Source organism: Mizuhopecten yessoensis, unplaced genomic scaffold (assembly GCF_002113885.1).
Source record: "Mizuhopecten yessoensis strain PY_sf001 unplaced genomic scaffold, ASM211388v2 scaffold10185, whole genome shotgun sequence".
NCBI classification, from domain to species: Eukaryota; Metazoa; Mollusca; class Bivalvia; order Pectinida; family Pectinidae; genus Mizuhopecten; species Mizuhopecten yessoensis.
Genome location: NW_018408421.1, coordinates 352,613 through 369,507, shown reverse-complemented (window position 1 = coordinate 369,507; position 16,895 = coordinate 352,613). Strand labels below are relative to the sequence as shown.

Sequence of the window (16,895 nt, the reverse complement as noted above, 5' to 3'; positions counted from 1 at the left end):
GTGCCCCATCTAGCTAGGATAAGCTACTCTGAAGTGCCTTTAAGTACATAGATATATACAATTTAAACATTAATACAATCAACATATACATTAAATAATGAATTAATCAAAACAATTGACGACCTGTTAATACACAAAACTGACAACTGAACAGTTCCTTATACAGATCTTGTATCTGTACGTACCTCCTGTCTGCGAGCGTCGAGTGTCATGAGTCCTACAAAGCAGGTGATCTGGAGAAGGAAGTCGATGAATACAGCCATTCCCGCGTAAAGAGAGAACACTTTCACAGCAGGCATGTCAGTCAGGGCACCTTAACACAAGCAAAGCCAAAACATTGTTTATTACGAAATGTAAGTCTAGTATCAAAAAGAGCATTTTAGGAGTAAATCCATCCTCACTCCTCTATAATCTTCAAAGGACATGTTTAGGAGGCACTGTAGTCTAGTGGTAGGGCGCCGGGCTCTTTACCAAAGGGTTGTGGGTTTGATTCACGGCATGGCATTGTGTTGTATCTTTGAGCAAGATACTAACTCCGCTTGTTCCAGTCTATACATGTACAGCTCTAATTATAAATGAGTATGTGAATTGGGCAGTGCTAGAAATGTAGAATGCTAGTTGTGAGAGCCGAAATTGCAGCACCGGCTGTATGCTCCCCTGGGAGTTGAGAAAGATATTGGCTGGTTGCAAAGGCCCTATATTCACGGATAATAATTTGTGAACCGCTTTGAGAAGACCTACATACTAGGTTGTGATAAAGCGGTATATAAGAACCTCAAATTATTATTATTATAATGTATTAGCCTAGTGATCAGTCAGTTTTTTTTACCCCAAACGTATCAAATAGCTAGCCATGTGCCTTCAATTTTGCTATGACATATTCCAGGAGTACAGAGAGTGTAACCACTGGAGTATTGAGGATGAGGTAAATCCTGATGGACCTGTACATTAATGTTCATGCTGACCTTTAAAGTTTTTTGCTAAAATCACCTGAAAACAACATTGTTGACACAATGTCTATCCCTACATCGTAAACATATCAGATCCTACCATTGACCAATCAAAATGTCTAGAAAAGCAACGAATGAAAACATCCCAATAAATGAACACAAATTTTTTACTTGTGAAATATTAATCAAGAAAAGCCTTACAGTCATCAACTCAGTGTAACATTTGACCTTTGAGCAAACTTAATGTGACCTGACTCACCTAGGAAGAAGGCGACGGTCTCTGTGAGACTGGATAGTAACATGGACGGTCCTACCCGTCCTACAATTCTACCGATCTGATCCTCCAGGGACTCCGAGGGTGGCCTAACGTCTCTCTGGGAACAAGCGAAGAAATGTCCATAAATACCAGACAATCACATTAAGAAAAGATTGTAGTCTATATTATCTCATATATGAGTACTAAAATGGTTTAAAAAAAATATATATGAAAAAGATGACAATTTAAGCCCCAACAAGGGTTAAAATTTCATTGGTACTTAAAGTATGCGATTTCAAGAAAACAGATTCATGGGTCGCCAAAAAAATATTTCAAAGCATATTGTTGTAATTAATCTAGGATCTCCAAAAATATAATCAAATTTACCAATTCAGCTTTCTTGCATGGCTTACCTGATAGCTCTGGACTAAAATGAAGATGTTATCAACTCCAACAGCTAGGGCCAGGAACGGGACGACTTCTGCGATGATTAAGGTTGCAGGTATACCTAAGAAGCTGAAGAACCCAATAGACGCTCCTACAGACAGCAACACAATTGTGACTCCCGCCAGACCTAATAGGATTTTGGAGTCGACCTACAACACCAGTCTTGTATTAGTTAATTGCCATATTACATTTAACTTTATAAAAGAAATTCCAGGTTTCATGTAATCATGGAAGAAAAATATTTTTCCATTCATAATATAATGAAATATACATTTTGTCATAAAATAAGGGGAAAATGCTATAAATCTTCACCATGAACTTATGACATTTATAGTAAATAATGCTTTTGACAACAACCAGGCATCATACTTAGTTACTCATATATACATATATAGATATCAAAAAGTTATGGGAGCGTTATAAGCTATGCATACGATAATATTACGACCAACTAAGAGACTAGTCCCCATATATCATAAACATTTTGACTGCCTCAAGCGTTCAAAATTAATTTCGGGGGGAGAAATAACACCGAGACTTCAGGTCAAACTTGGCTCGAGGCGGACTCATGTTTGGGATATTGGGGCCTATACTGACCAGCAGTCTGTCGATGCGCTCCCCCAGACAGTAACAGTGGTTGAGTTGACCGAGGGTCAGGGAAATGTACAGAAACATGATCAAGTAACTGATGAGGATGGTCAAGATGTCTGAATTACTTTCACGGTTGATCTCGTCTTCGATGGAACGCTGCAAGCACCAACAAAATTACCATACAATCATGCATATCCTAGCAAAATTTTTGTATAAATGCATTTCACAATAATTTTTTGTTAACATTTTATATATCACTGCAAATAGTCACAAAGACCGGAAATTTGTTCTTGAGTTTGACAGCACATCAAATTAAAGTATCTCAAAAGTACATGGATTTTCCACCCCCCCCCCCTTTTTTTTTTTCCTTTTAACTATTCCGTCTTTGCGTATTGCAGAGTTATCTTCTCTTGGGAGCAGGGATTGATTGTTACGTCATTGGTTTGTGTGAGAAAATTACGTCGTTTTCTCAAAAATTGATGACGTTACTCCCACAAACAAGTGACGTAACAATCAATCCCTGCTCCCAAGAGAAGATAACTATGCAATACGCAAAGACGGAATAGGGCTCTTTATAAAAATAACTATAGTGTACCAAAACATTTACTTTGGATTTTTCACAATTTGTTTTCAAAACAGATAGAGAACATAACAACAAAACCTGATCTAGCAAAAATATTTGTTCTCTTTCCTTTTTTGGATCTGCAATTCGACATTTCAATTTAATTCGAAACATTTTCAAACTTACCTCTGAAGAGTAGGCGATGGTCATGTTTGGACTAGAGTAATTTTTCATAAATGAGATAAATTCCTTTTCCCAAGCTTCAGCTGGTCCATTTAAAGCTTCGTCTAAATGGTTATTTACCACAAAGGTGATGACGAAGGCTGTAGCTGATTGGTAGTCCTTACCTAAGTGGTATAAAATTAGCTTTTTATTTAAAATCTGTCAAAACTAATTGGTAGTCCTTTATACCTAAGTGGTATAAAATTAGCTTTTTATCTGAAATCTGTCAAAACTGATTGGTAGTCCTTACGTAAGCAGTAAAACCTAGCTTTATATTTAAAATCTGTCAAACATATTTCAACAATTAATTTTGTATATATCTATTATTTACACCACTACTGTGTAGTAGAATAATGTTTTAGGAATCAAGACATTTTGGTGTTGAACATTTGTTTTTTTCCCTCTAATATCAACCTTTCAAAACTAAACCATTATCACGTAAAGTGATACAGAGGTGATATACTATGATCTGATAAAGCTGTTAAGTCTATTACAAATACAGATTTTATAAATCAGTCAGAAAAAAAAATGGTTGTAGAGTTTCATGTCTTTTTCATATTTCACACAAATGCCCACAATACTGTATACCAGGAAATTTCGCTGCAGTTTAATTTTCGCCACTTTCCCCTACCATAATGAAGGCAAAGTTATCATCACAGCAAAAGTTTCACCTGGGGAAAATTTCTCGGTATACAGTATACCTGGTACATAAAGTAATACTAGGACAGCTAGGGACCAGGGGGTAATTAGGGTTAGCCCCCCCTCCCAAGTCCAGACGATTTGTGGTCCTCGTATATAGAAAGGCTATCATATATATTAATACCCTTGCATATATCTTAAGCAATGAACCTGTAAATGTGGGTCCAAATTTAGAGGTCTTAGAAGAGCAAGTGGATACATACCATCGAAGCCACCCATGACAATCCAAGGGAAGACGGGCTGGCCACTGACTGAGAGACAGGACTGATTGAGGCCTGTGGTATCCCAGGTAGTCGCAGGTGCACTGGAAATAACAAAACCGTACCAAACTAAGTTTGCTTGATTCAAGCTAGTAAAGGGTGATAAATCCTACGAGACAAAAAGTTTAACATATATTAAAGCAAGTGAGACATGAAGTTATAAATACAAATACTGTATACCCAGAAACATCTGACCAGGCAAATATTCACCTTTCACTGGTTAAGTCAATATTTGTCAAGTGTTAATTTTGCTCCCAAAAGTAATTAATAAATATGGTATACTGTATACGAATATTTACTGTCATGATAAATGAACCCCGATTATAGAAAGCAGAAGACAAAAATTAAAATGAGGTGCAAATTTCCCGACATATTATACCCAAATTCACGAAAAAATTGTTCGTCATTGCACATGAATCATCGATATTTAAAGCTTAAGACTGACCAAGAATCTAGCTTGAATGTTAAATGCGTATCCAATAGCCATTACAATTTACCTGATACAGTATTCAGCATGGTCGAGGTAGTTGGCTTTGATATTGAACTTGTAGATGGTTTCCCAGACGACTGCATCAATTTTTTCATGACTCTCCTGCCAGTACTCTAGGGGGCTCTGAATCGTGCACCCCTTGTTGTCCGGAGAAAGTGGTTGAAAGCAGATATCTTCCAACCTGATCGTCCGGTTTTCGTAGGTTGCATTGATGTTTTGTATTTGCAGTTGCAGATCCAACAACTGGAATTTTGATAGAAATTATGTAAGCTTATAACTTATCACATTATCAACTCTTTATAGTTATTTTTAATGGTTTAAAGGCCAAACAATACATTCTTAGTGTTCTGTAGTAGAAAACACTACAGAATCGAAGGATATTTTTTTCTTCTATACCTGGCCTGTATATAACTTACCATGTGGAGGAATTCTTTGTCAAATAGGTTGGAGTAGTTGGTAGACTGGACGCTGGGAGGGGGCAGTTTATGTGAAACATAGGTTTTGTTGTGAGGCCGAGTAATGATCAACTGTTCTGTCCGGTAGAATGGGCTGAAAAAAGTATTGAGACAGGTAAAACACAAGTATGACAAAGTATTTATTTGGGTGCAAGGTTTCTTCCACAAGCCTAGGGTTTGTGGAAAATTTGCACTTCACATTTCATAACTACGTTTATTACATGTTGCTTACAAATCTCCGCTGTAATGATAAATTCATCGTCATAACGGAGAGCCAAAAAGGCGAAAAAATTAAACTGCAGCAAAAATTTCCCCGTATACAGTACAAATTCCTGTACCCAAAAATCTGTACATGTTTTTATATTTTATGATTTTACTTCAAAACATCTGTATATATATGTTTTTATATTTTATGATTTTACTTCAAAGGACTGAATCGAAAAGATATCAACTGGAAAACATATGATATGACAGATGGTGGAAATGATGTGACCATATAAATCCCTTGTTTGAATAATGCCTGAAGGAAAATATTGAACTCCTAAATTGGCCTTGCGAATTAAGTAGGAATCAATTACCCGAAGTGAGAATCGAAGTAGTCCTTCTGTGTCCTCACTGTACTGGAGGGAGAAGACCACAGCTCGACGGGGTTGGTTGTTACCTTGAGGAAGGGTATGCCGACACACAGTCCGCCCCCCAGGATAACTCCTATCGCCAACACAATGAATGGATGTCTGGCACAGAATGTGCCCCACCTCTGGAACGACCTCTGGAGGAAAGACTCCACCTTCTCCCCAAGTCTCTCAAGACAGCTTATGTCTCCCTGTTGAATCAATGGTACAGGGTCTGCCTTTTTCATCATTTTTTTCTTTTTCCTGCGACCGTTGATTTGATAATGATCATCTTCTACCGACTTTACTTGCTCTTCTGCTGTGTAAATCCCAAATGCGTTTCTCGTCATGATGTTATGCCACATCACAGAAATTCCAAAAACAATGAAGAAAACTAGGTAGCAACATCCTGTGATGAAATACCAGGCATCTATTCCTAGGATTGTTGGCTCTACTGCTGGAGCTGGGATGGGGGGAATCGGAGCACAGCTAGCCTCACAGTCTTGACAGCTACAAGCAGACTGGTTCTGATATTTCTTATTACATGGTGTGATTGTGGAATTCATGGGCACCGTGGATTTGTTGGTGCTAGGCGATACCCAGGGAACATCTTGAATGTAGAAATCAATCTCAAAAGGTGTGTGTCCATTAGATGTTTCCCCCATATACTGCAGCCAGTTGTAAGGTGTGCACTTATCAGCGGTTCGCCCACAGAACATGTTCAGAGCTAACTCGTTCGCGCTGGGCATTTCCACATTTTTACATGAATTGTACATACCGAAAGCGAAGTCCTTGGACATAACATAGTTTACAGATTCCACAACAGTGTTATTATCAGTATACTTCTTCACTGATATGGAATCGCTCTGTTCCGGACTGCAAGTCAAGTAACAGTAAATTTCCAGGAAGTTATAGTAGCAGGCGGGACAACGGCGTAGCAGCTGTTCTGGGAGACCCATGTTAGTCTCAATGGTGTACATCTGGGAGGGACTACAGCAAGTCTCAGTGGCATTGGGACCTAGTGTGAACAATATATTTTAAAATCAACCGAGGTTATAACTGAAATTATTAAAATGATGATTAATAAGCTAAAGATATCAATAAATTATACTTTGTAGCTAAAATTCAATTGATGTGCAATTCATATGAAATGATAAAAAATTCATCCTTTTTTTTGTTTCAAAACTACTACGGTGGTATATTTATCATTCTAGCATTTATCTTTTTAATTTGATTTTCATGGCCGTATTGATTATATAAGTGGAAAGTTCAAAACTTCTACGTAGGAAACAACTTCACTGCCTTATCTATATTATCAGAAGATAAAATATTGCAAAACAAAATCAGGGAGAACTCATCTTTAGTTGAATGGCAAAACAGATAGTGACTTAATTACCAATGCATCGCTTCAAAAATAACTACAGATCTCACCTTCTTACCTAAGTGGATCTTATTCAGCTTTTCTACATACAATGTAGGTCAGTAAAAATCCAAATCAGATGGCAACTCTTTACCTCTTGAAATTTTACCTTTGTATAAGCCCGGGCAGTAGTGCTGAATTCGCTTCAAGGCCGCGGAATCTGTGAGGAGCTTGGCGGGTCCATTGTAAGCACAGTTTTGTACTCCTGTGGATGTTGTCTTGCATTCATCATACCAAATACAATCTGCCCTCCCTACATCAGCCTGACAGAATAAATAAACAAATTGTACATTCAGGAATTCCTCCATGAATTAGCATATGAATATCTTTTGAGAGAGCTTTTTATTGTAACAGGCTATTGGTATCTGCACATCCTTATTACTTAGGATTACCTTTTGATTGTATAATAGTATAATCTAAATAAAACCATCTGAAAACTAACTTTTGATTGTATTTTTGTCTTTCTTTTTTCCAAAAAGGGGTACATGTATAATAATTCCTCTAAAATTCAAGACATCCCAATTACAAGGGATCTTTGTGCCCACCATTGTAAGCTGTTATAAGTTTCAATTAAATGTGATCTTTCATTTTTTCTTCTCTTCTGTATCTGTTCATGTATCAAGTGGTAAGTTATGAACAGAAGTTGACACTGTTTGTAAAACAACGTCTTTTCAGCGCGTTGGTTGTCCTCAAAGCGAGGTTGTCCTTTGACCTATTGACTCGTGTAAAACAACGTCTTTTCAGCGTGATGGTTGTCCTCAAAGCGAGGTTGTCCTTTGACCTATTGACTCATGTAAAACAACGTCTTTTCAGCGTGATGGTTGTCCTCAAAGCGAGGTTGTCCTTTGACCTATCGACTCGTGTAAAACATTGCCTTTTCAGCGTGATGATTGTCCTCAAAGCAAGGTTGTCCTTTGACCTATCGACTCGTGTAAAACATTGCCTTTTCAGCGTGATGATTGTCCTCAAAGCAAGGTTGTCCTTTGACCTATTGACTCGTGTAAAACAAGACAGATTTCTACTTCCTCACATTCACGTGTTTCTTCTGGTAAAGCTCAAAATAAAATAGGTGAAATCAGGGAACAGGAATAACCTACATTTGAGAAAGATGTGTTTGGTTTGTTTGTGTTTTACGTCCTATTAACAGTAATGGTCATTTAAGGATGTGCCAGCTGGTTTTGGTGGTGGAGGCCAGCGGGAGTTCACGGAGAAAGACCACTGACTTACGGCCAGTACCTGGTGACTGCCCCACATAGGCCTCGAACCTGCGACCCAGTGGTGGAGGGCTAGTGGTAGCAGAATGTAAGCCATCTTAACCACTTGGCCCCCGCTGTCACTAGAGAAAAATGTGTACCTCCGTTCTTCCAGGAAAGAGATAATATTAATTTCAAATGTCAAATTCAAAAATATGTCTACTTGTATTTTTTCTCTTGGTCAATCTAAAATTGAAAGGAATATTAACAACTTGTAAAGAACTAAGAGGAGTGAGTCTAGAAAGGAACTTTGTAAAAGATTCCTCCAGTACTTATAACGAAAATGAGCAAAAACAATCTTTGATTTTGTCCAATTCTATCAGATGCATGGCTATCTAGCTACCAGTCATCATGCATATAATTATATGTGCGACTATTTGTTCCAAAACCAAAATGGCTGCCTGCAGGGGATGTTCTCTGAGTGCCAACAGCATATTTTATTATTTATCAACAATAGGCAGGTGTTGTTTTATGAAACAATGGCAAGTCAATTATATCTAGTTTCATATAAGGCTGTATTTTTTCACCTTAATATTCACCTGAGATTTACCCGGGTTTCATACTACACACTTTCTTAGATAATGCTTGCTTCAATACTTTTGGTCAAATCATAAAATGTAACATCTTCAAAACACTGAAAAGTGTCTCCATATATTTTGGGAAAAAAAAAATTAGAATAAAGATAATGTTTGAAATAACAGTGAAATATTCCTTTATCTGTAATAAATATATAGTCCCTAGCCATTCCTTTAATATCTGATTTTGCTTTCAAAGTAAGAATTAAAAGTAATAAAACTGCATATTCCTTTTTAAAAACCTAAGAGAAATTATGTCATGAGGGAACATACAGGTACTTAAAGAAGGCTGAAATGCTTTATTTAGCACATGTTAAGCACAAATATTTACATTTGCACTGCATAGTGCCTAGATAACTCTACTGGTCCCATTGTAACATATTTTCCAATGAACTGCAACGGGGTTTGGTCAGTGTAGTGATACACTGACCTTATTACCGCCAAGTGGCGATGTTCCGCTGTGTTGTGTCTTAAAATGTTATTGTATGACAGTTAAATCGCTAAATGACCACAACATATATTAAAATGGTCACATGTTAGTATACAAATTGGTAATTGACATATATGCATTTAAATAAAAAAAAAATCAATTATTAAATTGATGTGTTTACTTTGGAACTTTCTTGTTTATTGTTTTTGTCGGCCTGGTTGCCCTTGACAACGACTGTGGAATGCGAAACTACCCGGCTGTTCCGAACAATTTACCGCTGATCCAGTCGGTGTGTATAAGAGTTTTAAAACAGCAGTTAACAATACTCGCAACATTGCACAACTAATATTGTTGGTTTGGAATATAAATATAAGGATTGGTTGTCATATTTTTGATGTTTATTGGCGTGTAAACTACATCGGACTTGCGATATATTTAACATGGTGCGCGTTAAATATATTGCAAGCCCGATGTAGTTTACATGCCAATAAACGTCAAAAATATGACAACCAATCCTTAAATGAAAGATTTTTTTGGAAAGTTAAAAGCTTACATAGTTTACATTAAAGAACTTTTTTACTAGACCTAACATATAAATCCACCAAGTACAATCTTCGGGCATTAGTGGATTTCTACACACATGCTACCTATGACTATATATTATATACAATCTGTAGCTCTACCATGTGTAGATTAGATCTAATGTATATAAGGACTGAAGGAGTGCTTCTGATAACATTTTGATCAGGTTATCAAGAAATCTCCAGATAAAATTTGCCTCAGTGTGATTTTGAATCGTTCTTGAATACGTTCTTGGATACGGGTAAACAGCCGATATAATAACACCCTTATCTTTATTCTTAAAACTTTCAAAACTATTTGTCGAATCACGTACATGACCTTGCTTTGCTAGCCTTCTTGGTTGGAGGTGCTGTTCCCAGTCTCCCTTTCCCCTCCCCTTATGATATGTCATGATTAACATTCTACAGCTTGTTCTGGGAAGCTTTGCCACCCCCACCCAACCCCCACACATCCAGCAAGGTTAGTCAAATTCAAAAACTACTTTGGCCATAATACCGGGTAGACCAAAATAAAATAAATAGAAATTAAGAGGGTCTTAGTTAATGGACCGTCACCCCCCTCCCCCTTTAGGACTATTGCAATTTTTCTTTTGTGAAGTGTCACACATAGATCTATCAACAAGATATGTCATGGTGAGGTCATTTAGTTGTCTCTCACCTGTACATTCACCTGTGGGGTTATGACCATCTCATCAGGTGTTTTATCAGCTGTTGTTTAACCTAGACCTGTAGATAATGTATTATATTGTACATATCATGTACAGTAATAATCGCCATCATCATCACCTCACTCGTGTCATTTCCCACCTCACTAATCACCAATCTGTTGTCAAGGTCCTCTTTATCCCCTATATGTTATATGTTAATAATTCATTTCTATGTCTCTCTTTATAACGTCAAAATGTCACTGGACAAATGGTGGCAGCGTTACAAGGTCTCACTGATTTATTTTATCTCAAATCTGTTGATTATCTTTTTTATGGAGTTCTGTTTTTATTTATATAATCTGTAAATTTACATAAAAGTTAAAAAAAGTTATCTTAAACATCTCCACTACATTATTTTCTCTATTTTATAAGTCTGGCTAATCTATAATCATAATGCATACATACATTCAGATTTTACAATTGAAATTAATTAATTAACAGCCTATCAATTTAATAATCATGTCCCCTTTAGGATAAACATCCCCTAATATACTTCCTTATGGAAAATAAACACTATTTTCCCAATCTGAACAGTCATTTCATTAGAAATTAGAATAAAACTAGATTTTAGATAATAATAACAACAATACTTATAACCAATTAATACCAAATGGGTAACATTTTTTAAAGTGACAAAATTATATATATTAAAATGCAAATTGAATTTATTTTTTCTGGTCCAGGTACATGTATATAACGTAGTTGTATAATTAGTCAAAGAACTGGTAATATATATATAGAAGATGCAAAATGACTATATTCATGAATATCGAAATAAAGCCTTTAATTTGTATTTGGAAATGCGAAAATGTAGTTTTTATTTCCCTGTTTTCCATGACAGTTTTACAAATGTAATGAGAACTTCTCCACATTTTAGGTTCTGTTCCTAAACAAGCTACAGAAATGTAAAGCGTATGCTGTATCATACAGTGTTTGTTACATGTATATATCATATGATGTTGGGACCAACAGGAATATCACCTTTGGTGCTGTAACTTCCTGTACATCAAAAGTATGGAGTACATTTTATAATTGATGACAGCCTACACTGACCCACTGAACTATTTACCCTGTAAAACACGGTACATGTTCTAACTTGTACTTTATATGTTAATCAAGGCAAGCTTAATCAAATTCATATTTTTCTCCTTTAATTGATATAAAAATATTACTTTATTTATTTTATATTAATTACAGTTCTAACAGATCTACATAGCTAGTATGTTACATGTAATGTACAATTTTTTGTCAGTATGTTGTATTAGCTCGAGTCAGCCAATGTGTAGGTATGTTGGATATATATATGGTTATTCTACAATTAGCCTAAGTTCTGACACCAAATTCTGCACAGGAGGGTAGAATATAACCCAAATACACATAATGATTGACTTTTTTCTCCCATCATCACTGGAATTATGTGAAATTGATTCTTTAGAAGTCTTGATGTACATTGAATAACAAAAAGAACACATATATATATTGCTCACACGTCAACAATTGATGGCCTCTTTAGAAATTCTTTTAACATCCAGTTAAGAAATCAATATCTCATTTTAGCAAGTTCCCACGAAATGATTTACATGTAATTCCTTGTAAAATTTTGGGAACTTCCCTAGTTAGTATCTAGCATAATAAAGCTGCTAGCTGGTACTCATTTGAAAAACAAATCATGTTTTCTTATCTTTTTTTCCTTATTGGGGATTTTGGTTTCATCATATATAGGGAAGTACCATTGGGAATGATGCCTACTTCTGATGTCTTTCAAACAAAGAAGAGCAAACTTACTGGTTAACTTTTTAATTAATATAACAGGTATCGTATGTTACAACAGTGATTACAAATGGTATCATTTATTTTATATGAGCAATATGTTAATTTTATTGCCTCTAAAGTTTAAGTTTTTTATTAAGGATTTTTATTTCATCTAATATAGCTATAGGGAAGTACATGTATAACTATGTAGTATAACTATGAAGTATATAGAGGCAGATATGTCTGCGTTCAGAAGTTAAACTAAGTTAAGTATAAACTCATTGGGATGATGACAAATTCTGATAAATAGCTTTTAAACAAAGAAGATAAAATATCCTGGTTAACTTTAAAATTAATATAACATGCATGTTCATGTATATATGCAGGTACCGTATCATAGGTTACAACAGTGAATCGAACTACAAATCACATATGAGTCATATGTATAGATCTATTGACTATTTCAAAGCTTCTTTTTATAGAAGCTACTGCAATCCTAGCCCTGGTGTATGTGTAGCTTTATAAAGATTTCATCGGACGACATACCCGTGCAGCTAGGTAGCCATGTTGTTTACACTAGATATCTAGGTGTGACATGATGGGGTGACCCATTCCACACTCATTCATGGTTCCATCACACCACTACCGGGTCTTTATACTGGGTCACCGACTGACCGAGAAATATGTTCAGATTTTGTTTAAACTTTTTCGTTAAAATTCATACAACAAATCATATCTTCAGCATACAGAATGAATCCTAGATATCATATATCGGGTGTTAAATCATTTTTTTTTTAATTTATTAATTCTTGTATTGTTATATATTATTTATATACAAAACAACCGCTACATTTTGTTTTAAGCTTCAGTCAATGAAAATGCATAATATTGATATAGTTTAACCGGTTATACTCAGGTGAAAGACCACAAACCGGTTACCAAAATCCTTCACCGAAAATTCAGAAATTTACTTATCCCTTTTGGGAGCCCTATGTTTCCCTGACGTAGGCCTAAAAATTATCTGCATTTGTATAGATGCAACCAAACTTGGATAGTTTTGTAATAAAACCAGTGTTCAGGGATTTCATGTTAGTGTTCATTTTGTACTCTAGTTTAAATACTGACAAAGAGATGTCGCCAACACCATAAAAAAATCTGAACAGATTTTATAAGGAAGCCAGAATACAAAGTTGTGAAATATCAACTTTCTGAGATAGAACGCACCTTTACATGCGAGATGTAAAGATAATCTGAAGACTTACACAATTGAATGAGCTAGCATGTCTTAAAACGTTTGTCAAGCAAATTTTGTTCTAAAGAATAATATTACTACGTATGTTTTTGAGTACAGATAACTGTAATTGAATCTGTCTTACTGCAATCTTTTCCTCCCTTCAGTTTTTCCTCCTTCCACGTTGACACAATGAAAGTCAATGTGGGATTTTCTAGTCTTCCTTAATGAAATTGTGCTCCTGGTAGGGAAACTATTTTAAACTTAGAATTTTGGGAACGATGTTCAAATCCTCATGGATTTTGGGTGCTGATCATGTGATCATATATGCAGGAACAAGCCATGTAATTCAAGACTTTAGCAATTTTAATTCTTTTTCAATTTAATCCTTGACCAATGTATTTTATGAAAATTTATTAATGTATGTTCATGTAAACATCATGACACATGTTGAAGTGCATGGCAGTAGAAAGTAATATTCTTACTTAATTGGGGGGAGGAGTGTATCATTTGATACTTTATATTTATATAAATTGTTGTATCATGCATATATGGTATGTACTAGTACATTTAGTACATGATTATCACACCCCAGGCCCAGTCAGTACACGTGAGCAGTCACACATGTAAACATCCTGTACTTGATGCGTTAACTACAGATACAGGGAACTATCGAAGCTAGCTATAGGATGGGGACAAGGTCCAACCTCCAATTATCTAACAGTTGTATTTCAGTATCACTCAGCAATAATCATATAACAATTACAGATGAAAATGTTATCGAACTAGTAATGTAGGTGTGATTGATTATGCTTGTTGTTTAAAAAGGAGACAATCATGAGTTTAAAGATGCACTTCTCCAATCTGAAGATTATAAATTTGCCTTACTTAATTGATATAAACTCACCAATTTAGCAATGCAAATTACAATAAGAAAATAGAACTAACTGTCTGTAAGACAAGTATATTTTGTATGTTTCTGCTTCCTCACAGTGTCATTATATTATCTGACAAGTTTAAATTTCTATAAAAAGTAACAGTGACTCTGACCTATGCTTCCAGAAATGTGCACTCAAAGTATTCTCATTACTTGACCCTTGAATAGAGTTTGATCAAATTAAAAACTGTCACATGTTATCAAATGATGTTGCTGGAGTTAAGTTACAAATGAGTTGACACTTTTCAATAAAACTTCATGGTACCCTTGACCGTGTTATCAGGAAATGCAAATTCATATGAAAATTTCTCATACTTGAACTTTGTATACATTTTTTTTATAACTTATAACAAAAATTCTGCAGAAATGAAATCACTGCAATGGATTCGGAACAGACAAGACAGACATGGGTACTAACACTTGATGCTTTGTCTGTGTTTTATAACCTGTTATAGGGTCATTGAAGGATGTGCCAGGATATGGAGGAAAAAACACTGTATAAGCGGCCATTTCCTGGTGACTGCATGCCCCATGTAGGCCCCGAACCAGCGACTCAGAAGTGGAGGGCTATAGTGATGGTACAAATGTTTGTGGTCAGACGTCTTAACCACAATGGGCCACCCAGGCCCCAAAACCAATGCTCTCACAATTAAATTGAAACACATTTTTCTATTTATTTTGTTTTTCAGTATCTATTCAGGATTAACAAGATATAACAACCATCTTCAAAACTAGCAGTTTTCACCCTTCTTGGGGATCTTTAGCTTATAGGTGAAGGGCGAAATTGAAACTGCTAGTTTGAAGTCGGTCATCACATCTTTTTTTTCTTTCCTTACCGACTTCACATGGACGTTTAATCTTTTTAATTATAAAGGGTTTGATTTAGAGAAGGAAACCTGTTGCTACTAATCCTTCCTTGAGAATGTCATCGAAGCTGCAGGGCGCTGCACAAAAACAGTTCAGGCAAATGAACTCGTATCAATTTTCTTTCCTTGTGTGAATTTTAAAACACATTCTACCTTTAGGTATCATATATACACAGATCTAATTAAATGTATAATGCTCTCAGATGTCCGTTGAGCAGTTGACTTGTGGTCTATGTAGGCCATCAGTGATATATTTTGCACAGTTTTACTGTTGAATACAGGCTGTTTCCACTAGCTAAAAAGTGCCTAATTTTCCCAAATTGACCAAAAACTGAGGAATATATTTCCAATTTCAATGCAAATACTGATATATTTTCCAAATTCATAAAGGAACAGGCTGTTGATCAGTTTAAAGATAAGATTTCCCCTTGCCAAGTCTACATGCAATTGCTTAAAACAAAGTTGGGCACTGGCACCAATTTTGTAACAGGTGGGAGAAAATGTCCGGCCGGGGATTCAAACCAAGCTGCAAGCACCCTAGCTAGGGCAGAGGAGGCTGGGTATTAATATTAGTACTAGTGTAATAGGAGAGGAAAAATGCGCGGCCAGACCGGGGTTCGAACCCGGGACCCTCCGAACTCTAGACGGATACTCTACCAATTGAGCTATCTAGACAGGCGCTCTAACTACCAATTAATGGTCCTTGCAGCTACCTCACGTCGTTGATGAATGACCAAGTAATGTTTGATTTGATCATCTCATTGTCAGAAGTGATGTTATCGCAGCTACCTCGACAGTTAATACCTGTGGGAACTCTGATTTAGATAGAGTTCCTACAGGAATTACCTTGACAGTATGCAAAACTTGTCAAATTACCCAGATTATACCCAAAATTTAAAAACAAAATGTAAAAACAAAAGGCAAATGAAAAAGAAAACAAGCAGCCAATTCGGATGGTGATCAATCGAACTTATTGACTAAACCACATTATATTTCTATCAAGATTATTTTAAACACAGTGTGCGTGTACTCTATCACACAGGGGCTTGGTTTCTAGGCCTATTACAAAACTTGCGATAAAAAAATGACAGGTCATAATCATCATCTCACCTGAAAATACAATGCAGCAAGCAGAAATATCCAAGTCACGCCCATAGTCGTTGTCTTCATCATTTTCGTATGATTGGACCATGAAAGCTTCGGTTGTCAAATAACACTAACACGATCTATAAATGCCGGTTTCTTATAGTAGCACTGTATAGTCTGAGTATGATTCAGCCAATGTGCTTCGTTACTCGCCCAATAGCCTAATATCGTACGATCATGTGACAACAACAATAAATCTATAGGATCGTCCACACATAACGAAACAAACCTACTGATTTGCTTTTAGAAATTCAACAATATGGCATGTTAGATAGCATTATTTAAGGTTATAGCATCACTGTTGTTATAAATCTATTTTTTGGGTTATTGTTCTATTCAATGCATGTCTGCGTAATATTAGATTCGTAAGTTATGTCAGATCTAAAATTAGTCAAACAAAGATGGCGCGCTCCATTAAACAAACACTTGACGTTAGATAGGCCTATGCAAGAGA

The 16,895-nt window shown here is 35.9% G+C and overlaps 1 protein-coding gene and 1 non-coding gene across 2 annotated transcripts in view; both read right to left on the bottom strand.

Moving 5' to 3' along the window:
- The window catches only part of LOC110459683 (Niemann-Pick C1 protein-like), a 31,747-nt gene extending 15,139 nt beyond the window's left edge, over positions 1-16,608 (bottom strand). Inside the window, exons 1-11 of the mRNA XM_021512052.1 lie at positions 16,406-16,608; positions 7,073-7,226; positions 5,511-6,561; positions 4,894-5,026; positions 4,485-4,720; positions 3,931-4,031; positions 2,993-3,153; positions 2,251-2,400; positions 1,620-1,802; positions 1,210-1,324; positions 186-313 (exon numbers count right to left, since the gene is read on the bottom strand). Of these exons, the coding sequence (XP_021367727.1) occupies positions 186-313; positions 1,210-1,324; positions 1,620-1,802; positions 2,251-2,400; positions 2,993-3,153; positions 3,931-4,031; positions 4,485-4,720; positions 4,894-5,026; positions 5,511-6,561; positions 7,073-7,226; positions 16,406-16,468 (2,475 nt within the window). The 5' untranslated portion in view covers positions 16,469-16,608. The remainder of the gene's footprint in view (positions 1-185; positions 314-1,209; positions 1,325-1,619; positions 1,803-2,250; positions 2,401-2,992; positions 3,154-3,930; positions 4,032-4,484; positions 4,721-4,893; positions 5,027-5,510; positions 6,562-7,072; positions 7,227-16,405) is intronic.
- Positions 15,898-15,970, bottom strand: Trnas-aga. Its single transcript has one exon. It is a non-coding gene; the product is annotated as a tRNA-Ser (tRNA).
- Positions 16,609-16,895: the final 287 nt, after the last annotated feature.